The sequence below is a fragment of the Lycium ferocissimum genome, chromosome 3, assembly GCF_029784015.1.
Source record: "Lycium ferocissimum isolate CSIRO_LF1 chromosome 3, AGI_CSIRO_Lferr_CH_V1, whole genome shotgun sequence".
Taxonomy (NCBI): Eukaryota; Viridiplantae; Streptophyta; class Magnoliopsida; order Solanales; family Solanaceae; genus Lycium; species Lycium ferocissimum.
Genome location: NC_081344.1, coordinates 43,583,153 through 43,610,329, shown reverse-complemented (window position 1 = coordinate 43,610,329; position 27,177 = coordinate 43,583,153). Strand labels below are relative to the sequence as shown.

General features: G+C 36.8%; 1 protein-coding gene and 1 long non-coding RNA gene across 5 annotated transcripts in view; one reads left to right on the top strand and one right to left on the bottom strand.

The window, feature by feature from the left end:
- LOC132050241 (uncharacterized) overlaps positions 1-24,144 on the top strand; it is a 33,080-nt gene extending 8,936 nt beyond the window's left edge. For all 4 annotated transcript variants that reach the window (XM_059441392.1, XM_059441395.1, XM_059441393.1 and 1 more), the window contains 15 exons: positions 2,030-2,548; positions 2,631-2,888; positions 3,380-3,445; positions 5,974-6,153; positions 6,924-6,975; positions 7,051-7,335; positions 11,908-12,018; positions 13,236-13,427; positions 13,973-14,248; positions 19,742-20,365; positions 21,125-21,618; positions 21,711-21,771; positions 21,855-21,923; positions 22,914-23,473; positions 23,701-24,144. In XM_059441392.1, coding sequence (XP_059297375.1) covers positions 2,030-2,548; positions 2,631-2,888; positions 3,380-3,445; positions 5,974-6,153; positions 6,924-6,975; positions 7,051-7,335; positions 11,908-12,018; positions 13,236-13,427; positions 13,973-14,248; positions 19,742-20,365; positions 21,125-21,618; positions 21,711-21,771; positions 21,855-21,923; positions 22,914-22,985 — 3,259 coding nt within the window. In that variant the 3' untranslated portion in view covers positions 22,986-23,473; positions 23,701-24,144. The remainder of the gene's footprint in view (positions 1-2,029; positions 2,549-2,630; positions 2,889-3,379; positions 3,446-5,973; positions 6,154-6,923; positions 6,976-7,050; positions 7,336-11,907; positions 12,019-13,235; positions 13,428-13,972; positions 14,249-19,741; positions 20,366-21,124; positions 21,619-21,710; positions 21,772-21,854; positions 21,924-22,913; positions 23,474-23,700) is intronic.
- On the bottom strand, positions 17,238-19,559 carry LOC132050242 (uncharacterized). The gene is made up of 2 exons (XR_009413297.1): positions 19,454-19,559; positions 17,238-17,345 (listed from the first exon to the last, which is right to left on the bottom strand). It is a non-coding gene; the product is annotated as an uncharacterized LOC132050242 (long non-coding RNA).
- Positions 24,145-27,177: the final 3,033 nt, after the last annotated feature.

Genomic DNA, 27,177 nt, shown 5'->3' with positions numbered 1-27,177 from the left:
GTGTTTCTGTGAAGTACTATCTTCGTTTCATTCTACATGATAGTATTTGATAGGGAACAGAGTTTAAGATATTAATCTAACAAAATATTAACGTCAGAGTTCAAAAGTTAGTTTGATTGGGAAAACATCACATCAATGTTTATTAAAAGCTTAATACTTTAATGAATTCCAATTCCTGAAAGTTGTGAAAGTAGTATAAAACTTGACTAGTGTAATACATTTGGATATCCAAGAAGGAAAGAACATTATTAAATTAATTGGAATGGAGGGAATTTGGCGTGTTCATGGAAAACCGAAAAAAATCAAATCAAACCGAAAACCAAACCAAACTGAAAAAGACTCAATTTTTTAATTTGATTTGGTTATATTTTTATTTTTAACAAACTGAAAAAATTTGTTTGGTTTGGTTTTAAGCAAAAAATAACTGAAAAAATCGATACAAAAGGACTATAAATACCTATTAAAAAATTGTACACATACATACATGTGTGTATGCATATTCTTATATATTTTTTGGAGTACTGCTTTTGGCAATAACTTTGACGTGATTGGTTTCTCCATCCATAATTTAGCTCTCTTCTGTTGATTCTGATCAAATCTAATTTGTTTCAAGCAAATAATTTGTCTTCTACAGTTTATAAATATGCACAGGTGTGTATAGAAGTACTTTGACATATGGACTAGTTAAGTGTATATATATGCACTTTGTCAGGTGCTATTACTATCTACCTGTATTAGTGTATTTTGCGACACATTGTTTCACAATTATGCGTGTAGATGATGTCCTTGGCAGTGTTTTTTATTTGACAACTGTGCTGTCCAGGTCAGCTTGCGCATACCTCGACTAATTCCATGGGGTACCTGGTATCTCACACCAGCACATGTACCGGTAACTCTAGGAAAAGATCACCTAGTGTTTTTGCCTCCACTGGGATTTGAACCTTAGACCTCGTGGTTCTCAGCCCACTTCATTGACCGCTAGGGCACCCAAGGGTGTGGCCTAGCGGTCAATGAAATGGGCTGAGAACCACGAGGTCTCAGGTTCAAATCCCAGCAGAGATTAAAAAAAAAAAAAAAAACACTAGGTGACTTCTTCCCATCTGTCCTAGCCTTGTTAGACAGAGTTACTTGGTACCTATTGTTGGTGGGAGTTGACAGGTATCCCGTGGAATTAGTCGAGGTGCATGATTGCTGTCCAGACACCACGGTTATCAAAAAAAAGAATTGACTACGATGCCACGCCCTTGGGTGCAAATTAGATGTTGTCCTTGATAGTTCTGTGTCACATTTAAAAAGAAATGACAAAAAACCAAACAAACTGACAAAAACTGAACGGATGAAGTTTCTACTAAGTTTGATTTGGTTCAAGCACTTAAAAATTGACTCAATTGGTTTGATTTCTTTTAGGTAAAAACTGAACCGTCAACCCCGTAGAAGGAGTAATAACTAAGGAGTGAAGCTGTAAAGATCTTTTGGTTTACATAAATTCAATATCATAAAAAGATCACTCATCAATATTTGGGAATTTGACAAATTGGAAAGATTACATGAAGATATGATTGTTGGTTATAAGAATCAACTATCTGAACACATGAATTCTAAAGTCATGTTCTAGTTTCAATCCTTGGAGTGAAAAACTTACTATAACCTACACTACATTTCGCATCAGCGTGAGGCGCAAATTTTGTTGCGACAAGTTTGGTTTGGAAATATGAGGGACAATGTAATTACATCATCAGTGGGCTATAATACTCTTCCTTGGATCTCATTCAGCCAATTTTGTATATTGTAATCACTTTCATTGAACTTGTCAAGATGATCTATGAGCAACCTATGGAGCTGAATTCGTTCCTACTTTTCTCCTTTCACAAAGTGTTTGTGGGGCCAATTCAAGTAACCTTTTAAAGCACTTAATGTTTACTGCGTGCTTATAATATCCTAACTTCAATTGAATACTATGGTCGTTTACATCTCTTACCGTGAAGAACCTTAAATCTCTCATTGCAACTCTGCTTTATGTTTGTTGCAGATATAAACCCAGTGAGGAGACATTGGTACAGATTGATCGATTTTGTGTAAGCATCATTGCTGAATGTGATATGAGTCCCAACCGAAAATTGGCTCCATGGTCACGTTCTTTAAGCCAACAAGGTGGTGCATCTACCACATCAAATACTGTATCGTCTTTGCCTGTTTCGAGTTATGCATCAGGAGCACTTGTGAAGTCCTTAAATTACGTTCGTTCTCTAGTCGCGCAATATATCCCAAAGCGGTCATTTCAACCAGCGGCTTTTGCTGGAGCAGCCACAGCATCAAGACAAGCACTTCCCACACTGTCATCTTTATTGAGCAAATCCTTCAACTCCCAACTTAGCCCTGCAAATGGTAAAGAATTATTAGAGAATAAAGATGTGTCTACTGTTTCAACTTCAGGCTCACCTATAGCTGAAGAAATTAATAGAATGGAAGATCATGAATTCACTGCTTTTGATGTTTTCAAGTGGCGTTGGTGCAGAGATCAACAATCATCACCATCTCTATCCAAAAGGTAGTTAAATTGTTTGCTAGTGGCCTGTCATTTCCCTTTGCTCTGTGTGGCATTTACTGATTATGGAAAGCTCAACTTTCAGTGACCATCTTTTGAATCCCAAAGATGTGAGTGCACATAATTTCCTCGAAGTAGGTGCAGCAGCTCTTCTTGTTGGTGACATGGAAGCTAAAATGAAGGGTGAGCCTTGGAAAATCTTTGGGAGTACAGATATGCCTTATCTAGATCAACTTTTGCAGCCTTCACTGCTCACGACTGTGACCAATTCTGCTTCTGCTCGTGCCCACTTAAGAGCAATAACAGCTCTAAAACGTACTAAACCAGGGCCTCATCAAATATGGTAAGTTCAACTGGCACTGTTTTTCTATATCGTTTTTGAATTTTTGCATCTTAAAATGCTGCTTGAGGTTGGTTTCTACTATGACAGAAAACAATCTCAAATTCTTAATGGAAGTTATAGGAGATCATTTGTCCAATGAATTCACTTTCACTTGTTTATCTTCGAACTATTTCTTCTACACACTGAATGTGCTTCCTGCAAGCTGATGTACAGTCGACTTTCATTTGTTTCAGCATTGGTGCCTATTTTACAGGCTACTATATCTTGAATAGTATAAAGGTTCAAAGGCATGTGGAGGTTTTACTTGAGTTATAGAAACATGGATTCCATAGTCTGTATAAGAAGTGTTGAAAACCCTTCTTTATCTCAATGTTGTACATCTATGAAGAGCAATCATAGTATTTGAAGTCATGCAAAGTAATGAATCTGAACCAGTGAAACTTTAATTTTTGTAGTAGTAATTCTTCTTTCCTTATATATGTGTAAATCAGGGAGGATTCTCCAGTGAGCACTTTCCGTCCCCGTGCAAAGCCGCTTTTTCAGTATCGACACTACAGGTATGTCACGAGGCATTACGTACTAAAAAAAAAAAGATATTTTCTTTTAAGATAATTCAAGTGTTTAGTTATATCTGGAAGCAACCTTTTTTAATGTGAGATCAAGATTTTCCACGCTTTTCTGCCCTAGGGCTTAGTTCAAGTGGTAAAGGTTTAGGGACTTGTGACTTGGTCAGAGATTCGAGCCCTACACCATGCAAACTAAGACGGGTATGTAAGTGGAGGAGGATAGAGGGGCAGTCCCATTATCCCCTAGTTCGAAGCTACAGTTAGTCCTGGGTTGGCAAGGGTGGAAGGGCGGGCTCATTATCCTCTAGTTTTGATGGTTGCGGTTGGTCGTGGGTTGGCCCAAATGGATTTCTCGGTCATTAAAAAAAAAAAAAAAGAAGAAGAAATTCTTTGCTTTCAAATTATAGATGTTCTTGAATTCTTATGTCCAGCCTTTGATTCTTCAAAATTTGTGGTCAATCTATCCTATTTCAGTTATACAATTGAGTTATTAGAATATTATACTTTTCCCTCCCCCTCTCCGTCGGGATGTTGGTCTGTGTCCCCATCTCCATGAATTTAAAGTACTTCTAGCTAGTACCTTGTCTATTTACCTCCTTTACGGATATGTTTGTAAAGTGGACTGAGTTTGAGCATTTCTTTTGAGTTGTTGATGGTCAATTAGTAAAGATAGATGACCTATCCTGTCTTATCTCGTCATATCCACTATTTTTGCCTAATTTCACCTTGCTTCTTTGTTAGGATTGGGCTACAACCTATGTACTCAAAAAACCAGGTTCTTATAAGGTAAATTGCGGGATAAAATTAATCAACACAAGAATTTTTCGTGGAAAACTCCTTGCTCAAGTGAGGCAAAAACCACGACTGATCTCTTATAGGATTTTCCCAGCTTCACTAAACTCGAGCAGTTTAAGGTTACAACAACGTTAGGAACTGTTCCCTAACAGTCCCACCTCTACCCTCTTAACGATAAACTTCAACGACTCTACCCTATCACAGAAGTCCCGTACAACTCGATACAAACACCTACTACACAACAGTGTTGTCAAAGGCGCGCTTAAAGAGCGCTTAAGCCCTGAAGCGAGGCTCAAAACATGTTGAGCGCTTCGCCTCGCTTTATGTGCGCTTCATTGTCATCATCAAGGCTCTAAGACATTCTTTTCCTTGCCAATGAGCCTCTCTTGAAGGGGTGACGCTAGATAATTCATATTTCAGTTTATTGTAATGTTTTTACAATTCCTTTGTCCATACATTTGTTATTCATGCTTATTATGATTAGTCTTGGACTAAACATATATAGATGTGTATTTTTGCACCATTGCGCCTTTTTTCATTAAAGCCCACACTTTATTTGCGCTTTGCGCTTAAAGTCCCAGCTGACCGTAGTGCTTTTTCGCGCTTTTCGCTTTTGATAACACTGCTACACAATTCTAACAAAGTAAATAGATGGAACCAACCAAGTATTGGTTTCATAATTGTACCAGAAAACCAATTCTTGTTTTACTTGGATCCTCTTTCTTTCCTCGTATGCGCGTCAGCTTCCTTTTCCCACTTCAATGCTAATTCCATGTTGATCAACTTATGGTAATATTTCCATAATCTGAAATACAACCTTTGATCGAATAGGAATGAGTCATTCTACTGTTACCTCCCAGTTGGCATGAAATTGCTCTTTGGCAGTCTCCGGTGTTGCGTGATAAGGATCAGTTCCTTTGAGCAATTCCTTTCTTGATATGACTGCTTCACTGAATCCTTCGGAGATCAGTTTGGACTTCTGGTTCTTCAAATGCCTTCCTTATAATTCCCTTGATTGTCTTTGGGTACATTGTTTGTCAAATCATCAAAACATCATTATAAGCTCATCTGTTATTGAGTCAGCAGCTACTTAACATTCAAAACATCATTATAAGCTCAACATCTGTTATTGAGTCAGCAGCTACTTAACATTCTTCCTTGTCTTATAAATGCACAGCTATAGCTGCGTTACGTTGATCCTTTGTCTATGTCGTGACCAGTGTCGGACGAGTCTAACATAGACATGAGTACTTCGTCCCAGTTCTTCAAAATACATTACGAATTAGCAACAAACTAAGCAGAGGATACTTGTACTCTTAGTTACTTTTTGGTATTTTCTGCTCTTTTTATCACCAGAAAAGTTTTTGTAATGGGAAAATTGCTGATGTCAAAATCCTCACAAGGGTAGAAGATTTATAAACAAGGGGATTTAGTCATTGAGATTCTTAAAGCTCAGGAGATAAATTTTGTCTACAGGTAGAAGATTATTTCAGAGCTGATAGATATGATACTGAATGTTGTTTCTACTAGATTAAATGTTCTCTATTCAATGACATATTATATCAGGTTATTGTAGGTTTTCTTTAATATGTGTGGTCATTGGGGTTTCTCACTTTAAAAATATAGTTTTGTTGCTTTCCTTCTAGGTATGCGTTTATCATCTCCCACTACCTAATTTCCTCCCTCGTTGTCTCTCTTGACTCATAATACTTTGATGTTATCAGTGAACAACAGCCTCTGCGATTGAATCCCATGGAGGTCTACGAGGTTATTGCTGCAGCCTGCTCTGAGACTTCTCCGCCAAATACTTATGTGATGACGGTTTCATCTAAACTAAGTAACAACAGTGGAAAGCCATCAATGGACGTGGCTGTCAGTGTACTTGTCAAACTTGTAATTGACATGTATGTGCTCCTTTCCCTGCATCTAAAACTTTTACTAAAAGTAACAGCTATGACTTGAATCTTGTTTATTTTTATATGTTATCCCCTTAGAGGTAACTTGATAGACCTTGAGTAATGGAGTTCGGCAGGAAAGTAGAATTAAATCTGTTAAAGAAGAGTCATTTCCTTCTCAAACATCAAAGTAATGGCATATGCATAATTTCCTCTGCATGCTCAATATTTTAAACATGCTTATGTGTTATGAGTATCAGCACTGGATGCGCTCTTCCAGTTTCTTGATTTTGAAATCTAATCCTTGAGTGAGTAGCCAACAGCTCTTAATGATTCAATACCTTGCCATTCATGTTCGTAGGCTGTGGACCAGGACAAATTTACAGTCCTACTTGTCTTGTAACAGTAGTCTAATTCAATATTAACTTTTTGATAATGCAAGTGCTGTAGATGTCTGTCTTTTTTTTCTTCTTATTTTACACTGACAAGTAAAATTTCTTTGACCTAGTTTGGATCTTTTTTTATGAACAACTAATATGGATCTTTATTGGCCTGATATGGACCTTATGGGATATGCAGGTGGCAACTGAGTTACGTATAAGGAAGTACTCAATTTAATGTTTATTGGTTCATTTACATCACATTTCCATGATAAACCCACAGTACCATTTAATGTTTAGTGGTGCATTTACATCACATTTCCATGATAAATGGATTTTTAGTATTATTTTGGTAATTGTTCCCAGGGGTAATCTATCTTTGCTAATTGTGATTTGTAGGTATGTTTTGGATTCTGAGACTGCTGCTCCTCTCGCGCTGTCCATGCTTGAGGTGCTGCCTTGTTCTAGATGCTCGCTCTTTTGTGTTAATGTTCAGGATACTTACTTTTGTGAAAATTAATTGTAGGAAATGATGAATTCTACTCGTTTGGAATCCAAGACTCGGGCCTTTGATTTAATTTTGAATCTTGGAGTTCATGCTCATTTATTGGAGCCTCCAACAACAGATGATGCTTCGACAATTGAAGAAGAGTATTGCAAAGAAGCTTTTTTGGACAATGAAACTCAACTTTCTTTGGAAGGAAATAAAAAATCAGATTATCTTAAGAAAGCTGGGAATTCCTCAGCCATTGATAAGTTTGAGTGTTGGATTTTAGGCATCCTCTACGAGATCCTTCTTCATCTTGTCCAGGTAAATGTGGCTAACAGTCAAAGCTCTTTCTCTCTCTCTCTCTCTCTGTTATTTCCTGGTCATCATCTTTTAATGTTTATTTTTTCCGAGCTTTGATTTTGTCCCATTCTTTTGTTATTATTTTTGGTTGGCTTTATATCGAGCACTTCAATTATGTAGGATCCAGTTCTCCGGAATCTTAAATTTTGGTTTTTCTGATTTGTCATAATTCATTATAAAATGTTGAAAATTAAGATTTGCATGCATTGTTACATAGCTTGAGTGCTCACAACTCTGTATTGCCTCCACACCACAGGTTAAAGTATAAGGCTAGAAGTTCTTTGATTAAGCTGGAACAAGATTTAACCTTTACTATTGAGGAATAACTGGTCAGTTATTATTAGGCCATTAGACTTCAGTCGGAAAGTTCTCGATACTGAGTTGGGGCACAAATTCACTGGCTTAGTCCTACACCTGATTTTTAGAGTTAGTTTGGGTTTTGTGAATTGCTTAATTGGTTGCCAAATTATTCCTGAAGGTACAATTTTGTCCTTGACTTTGACCTTGTTGCCTTTTGATAAGAATCACCTCAGTGACCCAAGAACACAATAATGAAAATCAAGATTTCAAAGAAACGTGAGGAAGCTGAAAAGAAAATCAAAGAAACGAAAAAGATTTGAGATTTAGGATAAATTGAATCCAAGAAAGTGTTTCTTGGATTCAAGTACAGATCAAGAAGTTCAAAAATAATCCAGAACTTCAAGATAAGTCTAGTTTTAAAAATTGGCTCCTAACATCAACAATTAGCCTAAACAAATGACATTTAGTAGAGAATTAACACAAGAAATACAATAACAATCCCGATTCCCTTAGAATAACGAAGAAGAACAATAACCCTAAATTAATCGCCTTTCTTGATACCTAAAAGTAATCTAAGATTTTGAAGAATTTAAACTTACCCCCTAAAAGTGTAGACGTGAAGGTTGAAGAATAAATCCAATGTAGCCACACCCACAAGAACAAAAGAGAAAATTATCCAATATTATTCAACAACAACATACCCAGTATAATCCCACAAGGTGGGATCTGGGGGGGGGGGGGGGTAGAGTTTACGCAGACCTTAATTGGAGGGTAGAGAGGCTGTTTCCGATAAGATGATAAGATAAACGAAGTGAAGGAAACAATCAGGTAGTACTCAAGCTATAAGAATCTGTCTAATACAAAACAAAGCACTCCTATTTATAAGGCTAAGCAAAACTAACCAAAATTGGTTAGAACAACTAAACAATAATGGACAGATCAGTTTCTGAAGATTTTTATCAATCTTAGAGGCATAGTATGGACAATGCCTAGGAAGATAACTGAGGTTCTCTTTAGTTTGGAGGAGGGTGGAGCAGGAGTCCTAGACAAGGATAGATGGAGGATTGTCCCAGCTTGTATATGGGACAATCTGTAAAGAGAGGAATTCCAGATGTTTCGAAGACACTAGCAATTCAGTGCAGAAGATTAAATTGAATTGCAGTTAGACTTTTTGCCTTTTGGTGTAAACAAATTTACATAGAAGACACGTGTCAATCATAGATAACCTAGGATTCTGCTAGGTTTTGATCAGTTGCTCTTCCTTTTTGCCTCGTAAAAATTGTTTCAGCACAACCTATGTGTTGTTTTGGTTAAATATACCCAACTGTTACTATATCAAAAATAAATTAACTAAGAAATAATTAAATCGGAAATAACTAGCTATTAAAGAAAGACTAGGGATCCTAGCATTCCTGGAAAGGAATTCCAACAACCTTAATAAAATCCTAACTACCTTGGAAAGCATTAAAGATAGTCCTAACAATTAGGAAACAATTCCATAACAAACTAGGAAATGAATTTTTTATCTACAGCTAAGGGATTGCAAGGATGGAACATTACATTTAGGAGGGCTCTAAATGATTGGGAAATTGAAAGAGTAGTGGAGTTTTTTAAGACCTTGGAAGTCTTCCAGGGGTTATCAGAAACAGAGGATAAGCTGCTTTGGAATCCAAGCAAAGATGGGGCCTTCACAGTCAAATCTGCCTACTTAACAATCAGCAACTATGCTCATCAGATAGTCGACTGGCCATGGAAGTTTATCTGGAAGACTAATGCTCCTACAAAGGTTCTATGTTTCACCTAGCTGGTGGCTAGGCAGGCAGTTTTGACTCGAGGAAGGTTGAGAAGAAAGGGGTTCGAGGTATGCTCCAGATGTTTGTTTTGTGGTTCTTACACAGAAACTAATAGTCATCGGTTTCTTCATTGTTCTTTCACTATTCAGCTGTGGCAGCTCTTCCACAATATTGTGGGGATCAAATGGTCTGCGCCTGCAAACACTGTTGATCTGCTTAGGAGCTGGAACAGTTTGGGAGTTTCAGTTAGACAGAAGAAATGGTGGAGATTGGTTCCTGCTTGTATTTGGTGGACAATTTGGAAAGAGAGAAACTCTAGGGTTTTTGATGATAGGGGTAATCATGTGCAAGATATTAAGATGAAGTGTCTACTTTTGTTTCACTTTTGGTGTAAAGAATGCTACTTAGAGGAAAAGTTTTCCTTAATAGATTTTATAGGGCAATTGTAACTGTTTTTTAGGATTTTTGTTGGCAGCAGGGACTTCTCCTCTGTAAATATGGCTTCAGCACTGCCCTAGTGCTATCAATACCAATGTTACCAATTTAAAAAAAAAAAAAAAAAAAAAAAAAAAAAAAGTAGTTTTGACTTTTCTCCCTAAGTTTGGCGACAAGTAGGAGACTTTCCTTAGCTGATTTACGCGGCCATGTTCATGCTTCTTGGGCAGCAAGTAAGCCCATCTTAAGGGCTAAAATGGGCTCCATGTGAGATTTCTTGGCTGCAAGTTTGACACAGTTTAGGTGCTTAAATTGGTCCAAAAGTGGACTGATTTGGCTCATATTTTGTTTCCTCCAAAGGCTGATTATTGGCTCCAATCTACCTCATCTTTGGACCTCAATTTGGGACATAAAATAGTTATTAACACTTAACCAATTCATCTCCTCTAGCCTTGGGCTCTTCTTCAAAATCAACAGCTTCTTTATTTGCACTAGAAGTCCAATGACCTTGTTTTGCAATCCTGTAGCTTGAGATCTTGTTAGTTCCTTCTTGGAGCTTCTAAAGCTTCATCTTTGTCCTTGAATAGAGTTGAGCTTCCTAGGATGCTTTGACCGCTGCATCCTGAATTCATAACTGTTGTGTTTGTTGTGTCCTTCTGGCAGCTGGGGGCACATATTGAAGCTGGGACGCATGTAATGGCATGTAATGCTTAACAAGGGTAGTTTTAAAGATTATTATTTATAATTGAAATTTGAAGAAAAATAGAAAAGAAGGAAGAACAAGTTTAAAAAGGAAAAACTCAAAAAGAAATTCACAGAAATTTACCTCTTCGTCTCTGTTCAAACGAATTGCAGCCATTTCCTCTCTGGGAGATTGTGTATTTGCAGATTGATTGAAGAAGTCAAGAGAGAGGAGGGATCAGGTGTCTAAGAAAGACTCTCTGTGGTTGAACAATTAAGATTAGATTCTGTGTTCTTTTCATTTTCTGCTTTTGTCTCTTGGTTTTCTTTTTTGCATTTACTTTTTTGGGCAGAACATTTGTTTGAATTTTAGCTTTGTGAAGCATCAGGTGTTGCTCATAGGTGCAGGTTGTTGTTTCATTACAGTACTGGAAGTGATGTCAGTAGAGTAAACTACAAAATGGACGTGGAAGATAATAGTTATAGAATTAATAATAGAACCCAAATTGGATGAAACAACATATCTATGGCCGACAATGGCTGGAAAATGGTAAAGGAAAATCTTATAAGTTCTTTTTTAATAAGCTAAGGATGCAATATAAACCTTGAAGTTTACATAGAAACAAGAAGATATGGTTGACTTTGCTGTTCTGTCACATAAACCGGTCTGCCAAACACTGGACTGCAATCCGATCTGGTCTATAATGGCCACCTGCAATCCAGTCTGAGGGGATTGTGATGCTAGCTTTTCCCATCTGGTGTACCGAACAACTCTTTTCCTAAATATTGGCAGAGATCCTCTTACATCAGGATTGCATTTTTTCAGCCCCCAAATAATGCACTAACAAAAAGCAAGCTTCCAAGTTGTGTAATTTAAAGTTCCAACCCCTCAAAGGTCTTACGTCCCATTCTTTCATAACATGCCACTGAAGGTGAACTGAAATAAATAGGAGTCCTTCTTTCTTGTTTATGTATTTCCTTTAAGGTAATAATATGTTGCAAATACCTTTCAAATCTGTCTGATATAATGAAAATGGAATCATGGGCTCACTAATACCTGAACCACTTAAGTAGACGAACTGTGTTTTTTGTGCTCGGATTTCAGGTGCTGGTTCTTAGACTGATTTGTTGTTTAGATTCTATAACACAGTTTATTAGTTTCGTCTTTGCAGACCCTTTAATGGTCTCCTGATCCAGCATTGTCTCCTGCTTCTAACTTTTTCTCATACTTTGAACTCACTTATCTCTACTTAATGGCATTGTACGGTGATGATGACTTAAAGTGCTATTCTCGTTCTAAGTCTATTCACAATGTGATGAACAGACAGAAGAAAAGGAAGAATCCATCTGGGCTTCTGCTCTCAGTTGTTTACTATATTTTGTCTGTGATAGAGGCAGAATAAGGAGGAGCAGACTTAAAGGTCTTGACATAAGGGTGAGTCTATACCTTGGCTTGTTATTGTTGACATTTCATGTTCACTTTCTTTTTCGTGGAGAATGTTTCACCTACTTTGTTTGTTATAACTTATAAGTATAGTAAAGGGAAGAATGTGATTGGACTTCCATAAAATTCCAGAAAGTGGAGAAAGGTTTTTGTGGTGGGGACTTCGCTTCTTGATTTAACGGACCAACTAAACATAGAAAAGAGAAATAGGTACCTGATATGACTGATAAATGAAGTTTATCAATTTCATATATTATTTATCATATAACATCATGAGTTCCTAGCTGGTGAATCAATTTTTGTAGTTAAGGAAAGAATTGTTTGAGGTACAGTCACATTATCCACCTAGTTTCAAATCTGATAATGGATGTCTTTGTTATCCATAAAAATAAAAATAAAAATAAAAAGGAAAAGAATATTGATAGATGAAGTAGATTTGTTAAAAAGAAATAAAGAAAGTAATTACTCCCTGTGTTTCAATTTAACTGGTATGGTTTGAATGGGAGTGGAGTTTAAGAAATAAGGAAAGGCTTTGAATATGTGGTCTTAAACATGCCATTAAACTTCTGCATGCTAAAAAAGCCTGCCAGTAAGGGTAAAATTAGAAGTTTAAAATTGAATATTTCTAAATACAAAGAGTTGCCATTCTGTTTGGAACGCACTAAGAAGGAAATGGTGCCACATAAAATAGCATGCCGTTAAGGGTAAAATTAGAAGTTTAAAATAGAATTGTTCTAAATACAAAGAGTTGCCATTCTGTTTGGAACGACCTAAGAAGGAAATAGTGCCACATAAAATGAAATGGAGGGAGTAATAGATGAACAAAAGTATGATTTTTGGAATCTATTCAAATAAAAATATTATTCGGTGGTACTGGTAAACTGACGAGCTTATAAGTACATGAAAATGCAGGATAAGTTGGACGCGTTTTATGTTATTGTATTTTGTCCTCAATGACCTCAGGTGCTGCCTTATTTGTTTAAATTTGTCTCTTAATCTTCCCCTTCATAAAATGGTAAATATGAGTGTCAACACCAACTGATATAATTTGTGATCCCTAAACGAATATCCATATGACCAACGACGGTTGTGCATTTAATATTAGTCTTTTGTCACATGTATTTAGCCACTTCTCTTTCTATGTTAAGTATCTTAAGTCTCAAAAGTGCTTGATATTTGTTCCAACTTTTCTCTTAATGCTCTTGCAGGTTGTTCAGGTACTTATATGTGTTAGCAGGATGAACTCTTGGGCTGAAATAGTTCACAGCAAGCTTATTGGCATGTTAACAAACATGTTTTATGAAATTCCAGAGATATCTAATAAAGCTCTTTCGGCTACCCCTGAATTTCTTATTCAGCAGGTTGATCTGATTGGAGGAATTGAATTCATATTTGTAGAGGTACTGTCCTATCCATGGTTATAATTCACGTAAAATTGTCCGAGAGTCCTTCATGTGGGAGTAACTTTTGCTTGGCATTTTGTGCCTATTGTATGGAGTTAAAATTGTACTGGGACTCCATCAAATGGGAATAACTTTTGCTTGGCATATTGTGCCTTCTGTATATTTCAAGTGTATATTGTTTCGGGTACAAGACAAAAACTTATGGGTCAAACTGTCTGTAGAAGCTTTCTTTGTATCTGAGCAGGAAGGTTAACAATGCTTTCTGTTTATGTGCTATAAGTTGTACAATCTGCAGAATCTCTGAAGAGATTTTGGTGTGATTAAGCTGGAATAGTCTAAAGTTGGGGGATGGGGGAGTTCTATTTTTTAGTTAAAGTTGGAGCAGGAAATTTTTTTACCCCGTGCAGTCTGTGAAAAGATTCCATTGTCATGAGCTGTTAGCAAAAATAATTCTGGTCGACTTGCAATTTCATATGTGATTGCTTGTATATAGCACAAAGAGAAAGGTTTAGCTTAAAGATAAGTTCTTTCCACCAATGCAGTTAGTGCTTTCAAATGCAAGGGAAGAAAGAAGGAATCTGTACCTGGTGCTTTTTGATTATGCTTTGCATCAAATAAATGAGTCATGCATAGCTAGTGGAACTTCAGACTACAGTGAGGATGAGGTCCAACCTGTCGCTATGCTGCTTATGCTCGCAGATGCACCTGAAGCTTTGCATATATCAGTAAAGCTTGGATTGGAAGGCATCTTGGAGCTTCTGCAACGCCCAATATCTAGTGCATTGTCCAAATATCCAAATTCTGATCGACTTTCTATGGTAATGCTAACTTCATTTCTTGCTTATTCTCATTGGCCATCAAACATGATAGTGTGTCCTTTTTTCGGTGAAAACATCTGAGGAAGCTTATCCAATCGGGCTTCTTTATGATAACTTATAAAACGATTGATGCTTCTCATTATATGCTGTGTTAATGAGCAGTAATTTGGTTGTGCTTCTTGGTGACTAATCAACATAGTTGATAGCCTAAATATTGATGCAAGGGAAATTGCATCTCAGCGAAAGTAGTTCTCTATAAGGTCCAAGAAGGTTTCTCCTTGGGTTGCCTATCTTTTTGGTATTCGGAGGAGATTTTTGGCGGGGTGGTTGTTAAGTCTCTTCGAGGGGTGTATGATGTGGAGTCTTCAACAGTCAAATTGGTCTCCAATGTACTTGTTCCTTACCTGTTTTAATTCTCTATGTGCACTCAAATCTTTATTTCCATGCATCCAACCCCCCCTCCCCCCCAACCACAAAAACACACACACCCACCCTGCAAAAGCCAGGGGTATTATATGTTATAGATAAAGATTCCATATGCGTTGACCTTCTATTCTCTTTTCTTGGTCCGGGTAAGGAAAACCTAAAATTCTAGTTTCGGTCATCTTGACTTTGTTGTCAGCAATACTTGTTCAAATTTCTTGCCATTTACGTGTACGTTTCATGAGCTTAGTTAATCTTAGACTCTAGGTTAATGATGTGCTTGTTCAAAATCGTGGCCTAAACCATTCACGTAGTAATTCCAAATTTTCGATTTTTCGCCTGTCTCTGTATCCCTTAAGGTATTCCTCCATCTGGCGTTGTTTCAAGAACACAAACATGGGGACATTTTAATTTGCATGAGTTTTGTGTGAGTTGGGTGTTTACCATAAAGTCACCTCAGTGATACAATCTGTAGAAATAAAACTTAGTGATGTGATGTTTCAATTTTTTGGACACTTGCATCTTTTTATTAGTTTTTGGGAGTTTTGCTGAAATTTCGTTGTTTGAATTTATTTACTAAGAATCTCATGGCGCGACAAGCCATTTATCATTAGAATAAGTGTCAAGTGGAAGTGTAGTGTATGCAGCAATATTCTGCAGGTAAGAAAGACATTATACACAAGTAATAGAGTTTATTAAACTTTACCTTATCAAAAAAAAGGTAATAAGTTTATTAACTATTTGGTTTTAGATATCCTTTATGCAGAAGGGTTGGGTGTTAGAATCCATAAGTACCGCTGTAACACCTTCAAGTCAATTATAGAGAGACATTATCTAATGCAATATATGCAACTCATCACTCTATCTAATACAATATATGCAACTAATTTTTTCCTGGACCATACCATGCAAATTTCTTTATGATGCAAATTAGGAGATGTTCTTGGAGATTTTCTTATTTTATATTGTGCCTTTTTCTCAAGATTGGTCAATGTTGCTCTCTCTCGATGAACGTGAAATTTTACGTCACACAGAGGTAGTCACTAGTTTACGTACAATGTGGAGTCAGAAAGAAGATATGGAGTGTTAAAAAAATTATAGCAACATGGGAGGGTTTCTGCTTTTTATATGTAGTATCATATATACCTAAAAAATGCCACTGAAATACTTAAATATCCCGTTTTGTCATGAAATATTATTTCAATAATTCAAATACTTAAACTTGAAACAATTATTTGCAAGTAGTAGTTTGGCCATGAAGTCATAGATTTAAGCGAAATATTATTTGAACTCCAAATGAAATATTAAAATAGCTGTTTGAAGGTGAAACTGAAAATAAATAAATTCAAAGCTTCAACTTACACTTACAAATTTTCAATTTCTCAAATATTTTCAAGTGCAAGTCCATGTTCATACACTACTTAAATTTTCATAAACATGTTTCAAGTTCAATTTCAAATACTCTTTTGTCAATTTTCAACTAAACTATTGTCCAGACGCATACGTTGATACAATAACATATTTCCATCTATTCCATGAAAAACAAAACATATAAACTCCGAGTTTGAAGGTTGCAGTTGATCCAAAGGATTGACTGTAGACGGATTTCTCGGTCATAAAAAAATTGATTCAAACTGAAAGTATCAACACTACACAACATAAAAAAGTCTTCGTCTTGCTCAGATTCGTACATCGTAGAGGAGTCAACATACTCCTTTACATATCTGTTACTATTGGCAGGGGATGACTCCCTTTTTAAAAAAAAATTTCATCTTGGAGTTTAGTAGAATGATGTTCTATTTCTTAAACTGGATTTGGAGTTGTAATGCTGTCTTAATGGCTTTCTTCATAGTGGAACATATTTTTCTACCAGTAACATTATTTTACATAATTTCAACAGTAAATCAAAATTTACTTGATTAATCATCTTCATTCTTTGATGTCTTCTCCATTAATCTAACTTTTTTTCAAAGTAAATTCTCAATTAACTAAATTTTTGTTGCTTCAATATCAATAAATAGAAGGGTCCCATCTCTAAATGTTAAGCTTTTAAACGAGTCAGTTCACACAAATTATATCAGTAATTCTTTTTTTGATCAGGTAAATCAGTAAATATTTTCACTTGCTTGTTTCAAGAAAAATAATCAGGTGGAGGTCCATATGGAGTAGGGGGGAAGAGGGAGGGAGGGAGGATGAGTTCCGAACCTAATATAAATAAAGTGTCCTTTCTCTCACAATTTAAGCTTTTAGATGAGTCAGTTCCCACGATTTATTACTTTTCGACCATTATATTTCACTTATTTTGCTTCCACTACTTTTAAACTATACAAGTCAAGTCAGCATCTTAAACTCCATGTCTATTCACTGACTCGTTTAAAGTGGGATGGGGGAGAGTGAAATGGTACATTTCTACGGTAAATTATACATATCCCTGAGATCATTGAACTGAAGACTACTAGGCACATGTAGGTGTTTGTGAATCCAATTTTAAGGACTTTGGGTCCAAAATCTGAAGAGAATTGGCAAATCTGGTGTGTCCAAAGTTGAAGAGAATTGGCAAAACACCGCGACTTTGGCCTAGGAGTTTCGGACAAGTGTTTGGTAGATCTGGCCAGATATTTGGCTACTCTATAGCAAAAATTCCATAACAGCATTCCAGATTTTTTTGTTTGGACTTCTTTGTCACGCCCCGAACCATGGCCTGGGCGTAACACGGCACTCGGGCCTTGCTTGCATGTGTCCGAGCGAACCTCATGGCTTGCTTGTTAACATGGGCATCAAAACAATATAATCTATATGATGCAATTTGAAATGAATCATGAAAAATGTAATTTGCGAATAAAGTCTTGAAATTATGTCATAGCATGAAAAATTCATGAAAACGTAATAGTCGCAAACATGAAAGCATAACCGACTCGTGAACTAATATGCGTCATGAAACCTCTAAAACATGTTTGAATACTAACTACCGGGATACGGCCCTGGACTATCATAAATCGAATACTAATGCACACTCCATGTCAACCCCGAGAGGAGTGGGGCTCACCAATAAGGCGATAATCGAGGTGATCCTACATCGCGTGTGTGTATGCTACGAAAATCGGTATCGCACCGTGAGGTGCCCCGGCAAAAGGACGTTAGTACATGGTGAATAGTACTAGTATGTAAAACTTCTTTCGAAGTGAAGAACATGGCACAACATAGGTATATGACATGAACCGAAACGAACGTAACTTGAACATGAGTATGAAACGTGAGTAAAGTACGAAAACAAGAAATCAATGGAAATACATATATATAAAAGCGCTTTTAACGTGGGGAATGCTATAGTATAACCGACAACATGGTCCGGTACTTGCGTCTACCGCGAACACTCACACCTTGCCGGATATGAGGTTTAAGTAATAATAAGCATGTAAGGATCAAACTGCATAATGAAGGTGTTGCCTCCTTGCCGACAACCCTTATCCTACGGTGGCAACGTAGTTTCGAGCTATCCGAGCCTTCTCGGTTAACTAAGCAATCCCAAAAACATGAACATGATATAGTTGGCTAAGAAGCCCATGATTTTCGTGAAATAACTTGTAACATGATTTCATGAAATATCTTATAATATGGTTTCATGAGATAACTTGTCGTAGTCTTGCAAACATGTTCTTGATTCATGAGTAATAACAATAGTTCATATTATATATATAATTGACTTGAAAACATGCTTGTAACTTGCTACATAAAATCATAAAATTTCATATAAACATAATGAGAACACATGAGGAAGAATTCATGATTCATGGATTAAGCTAGGGTTCCTAATAACCGTAATGGAAGATTAGGAATACAATAACGAATATAGATACAAAATTCATATACATAAATACATGACTATGGGCTACCAATATGTTGGGTTTAATGCCCTAGGGTTTGAACTTCATGGATATCAAGAAACGGAGCATGGGAAGAACGTAGAGATTCCCACGTGTGGATGGAAGTTCTACATACCTTAATTGCTCCAAAATCTTGAATTGAAGACTTGAATTTTGGAGAAGATTTCCTAAATCTTGATTCTTGAACCTTGAGATGGGTTTTCTTGAAAACCCTAGATTAGGAAGAATGATTTCTTGCTTAGATTATTAAAGTATATGTTAGAATTGAGTTGGAAGGGTTTGGATTGACTTACCTTGATGTTTTGGATTATTGCTAGGGCTTGAAATTGTGAATAATGAAATAGAAGAACTCAAGGCTTGGATTTATACAAAAATGAGGCGGAGGTTATATGGACATATTATACGGTCCGTATAAAGTTATACGGTCCGTATAATATGACCATATTTATCATGGCTGAACAGAACGTCGATTTGGAGCGTCCTGAAGTACGGACGAGTTATACGGTCCGTATAAAATTATATGGGCCGTATAACAGGTTCGTATAACATGATCGGTGAACAGACTGCACTGCGTCTCTTCAGTAAAATAGCCATAACTCTTTGCACAGATGTCCGTTTGACCCCCATAATATACCGTTGGAAAGGTATTTCAAAGGGCTACAACTTTCAAGAAGGAAATTTTCACAAATTCCTAACGCAAGTGCCTGAAAACAGGCCATAAGTACAGACTGTCCTAGACTTAGACGAATTTAGAAGGCCTTAAGAACTTCACTTTTGGTTTGACTTCAAAACGACCGTTTATCACCCGAGTTCATCCCAAATAGATTCGTATAGCTAAAATATCACCTTTATACTAGATTCATACATTCATACCTAATTCGGATTTACGGGATGTTACATTCTTAATGCTCATGCCAAACTGAGCGAATGAACGAGATACAATTTCAAGGCATAAATGAAAAGCTCTTTGGATTGTGAGGCATCTCTGAATCTGTCATTTCTTTTTTATAAATTTGCTTTCTCGACTTTGTAAAGAAATTAAAGACTGTTATAACTATTGTGTTCTGTATGTGTTGTTATACACCTACATAGCACTCCTTGCTTCCATTCTTGATAATCGTACAGACCTTTCTAATGAATTATTTCTTCTTTCCATGTGGTAATCTGACCTTTGTTTCATTTGCAGCTGTTGGGAAAAATTGTCGAGAATTTTGAGATGCTTATAAAGTCATTTACTCATCTTGATAAGGAATTTGCTCATATGAGGCAGATAACTAAATCATGCAAATCTCTAGAAAGTATTGATGGAGCTTATGGAAACAGTTTTGGCATGAAAGCGAAGCTCTCTTGGGCCACCTTACATTCTCTTCTTCATTCTGAAAGAACTCTGTGTCGTCACAATGGTTATCTATGGTTGGGGGATTTGATCATCACAGAAATTGTCGAGGAAGGGGATGCTAGTATATGGTCAAGCGTCAGAAGTTTGCAGGAGAAAATTTCTCGGGCCAGTGTTATTGACTATTCACCTGATTTAGATGTCCCATTATCCATATGGCTCATGTGTGGGCTAATAAAATCGAAAAGTAACCTCATTAGATGGGGCTTTTTATATGTTTTGGAGAGGCTTCTTATGCGCTGTAAGTTTTTATTAGATGAAAGTGAAGTCCAACACGCAATTAGTGGTGAAACAGTTGGAGATCTGCATAGTAAAACTCGTCTCGAGAAAGCGAATGCAGTCATTGACATCATGAGCAGTGCCTTGTCCCTGATGGCCCAGATAAATGAGACCGACCGCATGAATATATTAAAGGTGATTTCTTTTATCAAAAAAATATATATTAAAGGTGATTTCTTCTGTCCTTTTCTGGTAAAAAAAAAAAAAAAAGAGAATAAAGGGAGGAAGAACGAAAGAGGAAAGTTATTCAATCTTGAAACGCTTCAGACATGGTGTTCTTAAGAGGATATAATTTGTGGACCTTGAGTTAGATGACATGTGCACCTTTATGCCATGTTATTTGACCTTTAGAGGTATATGTATTTGAACTACATTTGCATATCTGTGTAATGCTTTTCTCTGTTGAAGAGAGCAATAGTCATACTTTTTCGGAAGGATAAATATTTTGTTCCCATCATTTAATTAAACCTTATTCACAACAATACTTTGGATAACTATGTTCTATGGACTTCAACAACAACAACATATCCAGTGTGATCCCACAAGTGGGGTCTGGGGAGCATTGGGTGTACACAGACCTTACCCCTACCTTTGCCGGGTACAGAGGCTGTTTCTGAAAGATCCTCACCTCAGTTCTATGGACTTCAGTGCCATGATATTTTCCATTGCAAGTCCAGTCTGTCTTGTCTGTTGTTTAGGGTTTGCACTGCTCGTAGGGTGATGATCGTACAAAATGCTAATTTACGTATCAATGGGGATACAAGCGGTGGTTAGTGGGTACTACTGTTAACTTATTTTACTACAAGTGGTTGTATCTTCCTGTTACTTATTACCTGTGTCATTGATAGTCAGTTTCAGTGTCTCACTCCAATAATGCTGTTAACCTTTAAACAGATGTGTGAAATTCTTTTTTCTCAACTGTGCCTAAAAGTCCTCCCTTCAACTGTGACATCCATGGATGATCCTATGACCTGTATCAAAGATGTTAGCTGGAATAAGACGATTGGTCCAGGAGAAAGCTTCCCTCGACAGGAGTGCTTTGGCTGGGAGGAACACATTGAAGATACTAACCACAAACTCAAAAGAAACAAGGATCCTCCAAAACCAGAAACTGCATCGATGGCGGCGCTGCTTCTCCATGGACAGGCCATTGTTCCTATGCAATTGGTGGCACGTGTTCCTGCTGCTTTGTTTTATTGGCCGCTAATCCAACTTGCTGGTGCCGCGACTGATAATATTGCATTAGGTGTTTCTGTTGGCAGCAAAGGAAGAGGAAATGTTCCTGGTTCCACCTCTGACATACGAGCCACTCTTCTCCTGCTTTTAATTGGTAAATGCACAGCAGATCCTGCGGCTTTTAAAGAAGTTGGTGGGGAGGAATTCTTTAGGTGATTTCTAGTTATTTTTTCTCTCCAATAAAGTGTATTTTTGTTAATTTAGAAGTTCATAAACAAATTTGCAACATATGGGTATTTTGCAGGGAGTTGTTGGATGATACAGACTCAAGAGTGGCATATTACTCTTCAATGTTTCTTCTGAAGGCAAGTTTCATGTTGTTTTCCTGATCTTTGGCAATGATAAGTCCCACTACATTATGAATTAATCTGAAATTGGCATTTTGCAGAGGATGATGACAGAGGAACCGGAAAATTACCAACGCATGCTGCATAACCTTGTTTCTAGAGCTCAGCAGGTGCGGTCCCCCTTCTTTTGTGACTTCTTTGTTAGAAAATTTATGGGACTGGTGACGATAAAAAGTTATTATGTGTTATTTGCCCTCCCTATTCCACCTACAAAAGTTTGTCTGCATGATGATGAATACCAGCATCTTGTAACAGTTTGTTTCCAGAGCCTCATCATGGCATATTCTGGTTCTATCATTGTTTTGGTAAAATACATTCCTTAATTGCATCCGCTGACAACTCCAACAATTGTCTTGAATTGCTGGTTCTTGATGTCACTTGGACCGTGCTGTTTCTTGTAGCTGGTATCTGTAGGTCTGATGTTTCGTTGCTTTCCCACCGGACATATTTTACAGTGAACAACAACAACAACAACAAGCCCAGTAGAATCCCACCATGTGGGGTCTGGGGAGGGTAGAGTGTACGCAGACCTAACCCCCACCTTGAAAGGTAGGGCGGCTGTTTCCGAAAGACCCTCGGCTCAAAAGAGGAAAACAAGACAAAAGGTCAGATAGGGCCAAGCATATCAAAAACAATATGAAAACAAGGAATAACAAAAGCGAGAAAGTCATGGTAGAGCAGTCCGGAAAGAAAGGAGCATTAACTACTATAGATAAATAAGATAAATATTTTACAGTGAAGTACCCCTGAAATGCTGAGATGCCTGGATTAGAAACTTGTGTCTGCTCTATGAAACATGACTGTGTCGGGAAAATTGCTGACTTGATGTGTCGTGATTCATAGGGCTATTTCATAAGCAACAATTTTCGGCTAAATCTGTTGAGCTGTCATATATTAGTATAACTAAATGCAAATGTTAGGGTGCATGTACAGCTAATCTGTTTCTGTTGAGATCTAGTTGTTAAAATTGGTATGTTATATTCATTTGCAAAAGCTGTCTGTGCAGGATCATGGAAATCTGTAGGCTCTATCATGTTACTGATTACAGGGTTGGACTTGTAATAACTGATTCCCATTTGTGTTTATGGTGTTCTTTGCAGAGCAACAATGAAAAACTCCTGGAGAATCCTTACCTTCAAATGCGGGGGTTACTTCATCTGTCAAATGAATGATATACCACATGATCCTTTGCTCTGCTTTATGAAATTGCTATTTAAAGAATCTTGATGTTCACTGCTTCTGACAATCATGGAGCCCAACTGCAGGGAAAAGTATTCCAAGTTGTGAGCCCAAGGAGGATATCATCATGAAATGGTTGTAAGTGTGCACTTCTGTGGGTGTTTAACCAAAGAATAGTACTCTACGCAACATGGATGCCAAGTTGCTGTACTGGGCTGGCTCGGTTGTTTATGCTTCAGCAGCTTCTCTTATGTCATCTCATGGAGTACCTCTGAAGTGCAATTATGGAATTTGTTTCCATTAATTTTATTGGCATTCTTTTCATGGATGAGAGATCTTCCGATGATGTTTTGAAGCTGCTTGTTCATCAGATGAGTAAGGCAAGCCGAATATGTCCAGAATTCGCGAGCACATGGAAGCCTGAGGATGCACTTCAACCTTACTGTTGGTGTGTCAGATTGGGTTACCGAGCAATCTTCAGGTATTAAATCTGTCTTCTTTACAGCGTTGACTTTTCAGTGTGAGTATGCTTTTAGTTATAGTGGGTGGACTCAACATACTCTCTTTAGTCTTTTGTAAGTTCATTTTTTCAGGACTTTTGCTCCTGTTGGTAAATGAAGAAAAGATTATTTTACTCTATTGGTTCTTGCTCTATTTACTTAAAAACGTGCCTGACTATTGCCATTTTTGCTTATCATGTGAAAGCAGGTGCTGGTTCGAACGAATTTCAACATCAGAAGAATTTTTGTACAGGATAAAATATCCAATCGGCATCTACCTTTTTTGCCTTATTTGGGAATGGTGCTTTATGGAGTTTATAAATTCATATAGGTCTTCCATGCACCATGGATGACAAAATTTTGTGGATTATAATCTGGATCCCGCACATAGGAGGATCACAAGCTTGGACGGTTTTCAGGTTTACAATGTTTAATGTGATCAAACATGGCAGGGTAAATATTCTTATTCTTTTATTTTATTTATCATTGCTTTGTACATGCGTGCAATTTTCTCTTTTCTTCCTGGGTCCTCAAAAGGAAATAATAGATCCTTGGAGGGGAACCATCTTTTTGATAGATGTAAAAGAGATGCTGACTGAATATCCATACATGTAAAATATTAGATAATGCAAGTCCTTTTATTTGATTTTTCCGTCAAACTCTTAAGTGGAGGAATTGTTTAGCTAGTGTGCAAATATGTTGCGATGATTCTCCAGCTTATGCTTCAACTTTGTATAAGCTGCAAATGGGTAGTTCCTTTATCCAAATTTTTGTTGTGAAAAAATTCATCAAATTGGTTTACCATGTTGATGCGTATTTTGCATACTGAAACAGCTCTATGCTTGATGGTAACTTAAAAAATAGCTTTGTACATTTATGATATCCATATTCGCTCTGTGTACGTGTGTAAGGAAGAGCTCGAGAGCGCTTTAAATGCAGATAACATATAAACACCTGAAATTTACATGGTAAATTACTTCAAAGATTTAATAATCATAATGCTCAATTTTTTTAAAGTATTACGTCTCATGCCTCATTCATTACTTCAATTATCGAATTTTGAAAAGTATTTATATTGTACAAAAGCATGATTTTCTCATGCAAGACTTTGAAAAGTAGCATTTCTCTCTTTACCCCAATAAGTTTTATAATGGGTGACAGGGTTGTGAGGGCGTCCTTTCCTCGTTAAGTGTTTTGTGGGCCCCCATTGTCAGCACTCCTTATCTCTCCTTCATTTCTTCTTTTTATTTTTATTTTGCTGAAATCCGTCATTTCTTCAAACGCACCTTTGTCCCACATTTGTAGTTCTATTTGGTTCTTTTCTTTCTATTTTGTATCAGCTCTCGCACTTGTATTTTTCTCAGCTCTTTTTTGTACTCCTATGTGACATAGGCAGAAAAGAAGGGGATTACACATTCACAAATTCACTTGATTTTTTTTTTCTTTGCCATTAATCTTTGCACGCGTTAACTAAATCAATTAAAGAAATTTACTCCCTCTGTTTCATTTTAATTGTTATTTTAGCTCTTTCACGTTCATTAAGAAAAATAATGAATATAAGGTGTAGTTATTAAGTTAAACGCTTTTTGAGAATTGAGTAATATTAAAAAGAACTATTTCTTTAATTTTAAAGGCACGAATAAAAATAATTGACTGCTTTAGTTTTGAATTCCTAAAGGACAATTATTTTGAGCTAAAATGACAGTTAAAAAAGAATTGAAATTTTTGAAAATTTCCAAATCACATCTCAAAATATTATACTTGGAGCCCAAGAGGACCTCAAAAAGATAATTCTTACTCCCTCTGTCTCAATTCATGTGGCACAGTTGAAATTTCGATATTCAAACTTTGAACTTTGATCGTGTATTCGGACAGAGAATCTCTAAGTTTTTTAAAATAAAATTTATATATTTAAAAATTACGTAAAAAGTATTATAAATCATAATAATTAACAACTTAAAATATTTAAAAGACATATAAAAAAATTTCGGCAAACAACGACTTGATAGACTCCAAATTTCAACCATGCCACATAAATTTGGACGGAGGGAGAAATAAGAAACTTAAACAAAACTTAGATTAGCAATAATCACTGAATAGACGCTAAAGCAATGATAAATTTAACGAATATGAAAAAGAAGAAAGATGATTGGTCGGTTAGTTCTTCTAGTTTCTTTAAAAGTTTCACCAAAATATCTTTTGTTCATCCATGAGCAAGTGAAAACACACTAATACCAATCAATATCAACATGAATTGTGGTGAGATGGTTAGGATTTCTCCACCCTTAACCAGAGGTCTTGGGTTCAAGCCCCTGAGAATGGAAAATTTTGTGTTGGGAATGCCGCCTTTAGAAATGGGCCCAGTAGAACGCGAATTCAAATTTAGTCGGGCTTCAATGCGAATACCGTAAATCGGGTGGGAAACAAAAAAAAAAGAAAAAAAGGCACACCATAAATATCCTCTAAAACCTTACTTGTCGTTGTCCACCTTACAAAAAAATTTATCAGAAAACCCTCCTTTTCAGATTTTGTAGTGTGTTGAAGAATATAAATGAGGAAAGAAAACTGACACATTTATAAAGTTCAGTCTTTTAGGATATCAGGGAAATAGAAAAACAAAATTAAATCCAAATTAGTACACTCCATTTATCTCTATTGGATTTTTAACAAATGAAAAAAAAAAAAAAACTACTACTATAAACTAGACGCGGAGACCAAATAAGCCAAACACCTGTCACGCCCCGAACCATGGCCTAGTCGTAACACGACATTCGGTGACTTGCTGCATGTGACAGAGCAAACGACATGGCTTGTTGAATCAACATGGGGGCATGAGCTGATGCGGAATGCACTTTAGAACATGGATAATCTGAGTAAGCATGAAATCTTACAATAGTACTGAAAATACTTGTTTGAAATATGAGGCGGAACTAGTCTGAATAAATATGATAATACTAAGCCAAAATGGCTATATGACTCTGAACAACTGACATCACATAACTGACTAGTCTATGAAATCTCGACATACGAGTCCGACGGCGCTAAACCGCGTTTCTGGGACAAGCGCCCCCGGATACCTTTCTTGCGCATGATCGAAATAAACATAAATAGAGATAACACCCTGAATAGAATGTGGCTCACCCAAAAACTGTTGAATTGTGTCACGACCCAAACTGATGAGCCGTGACGGGAGTCTGACCTCTTGTAACACCTCGTAGCTTCGGGCGAAGGTTTGACTCATAAGATGATAATATAATGGAACCAATATGAGGGTTATAGGAAGTGTTTTGAAAACTAATCAAGTCATAAGAAATGTCTTTGGGCAAAGCAAAGTTGGAAGCCACTCTACGGGGCATGTTTGCAAGTGAGTGTGTAGAAGGTCTTACTTCCAATGGCCATAACCCCTTTATTAATTAGGAATTTGGGAAAACTTCCTAAATGAAAGTTGTAGCCCTTTGAAATACCTTTCCAACGATATATTATGGGGGTCAAGGGGACATCTGTACAAAAAGTTATGGCCATTTTACGAAGGAGTACGGAAGCGGTCCGTTCCTTTGGTCATGTTATACGAACTACTTATACGACCCATATAATTTTATACGGACCGTACGTCCGTACTTCATGAAACCTCAACCCGACGTTCTATTTTCAATCATGATAAAATATGGTCATATTATACGGACCG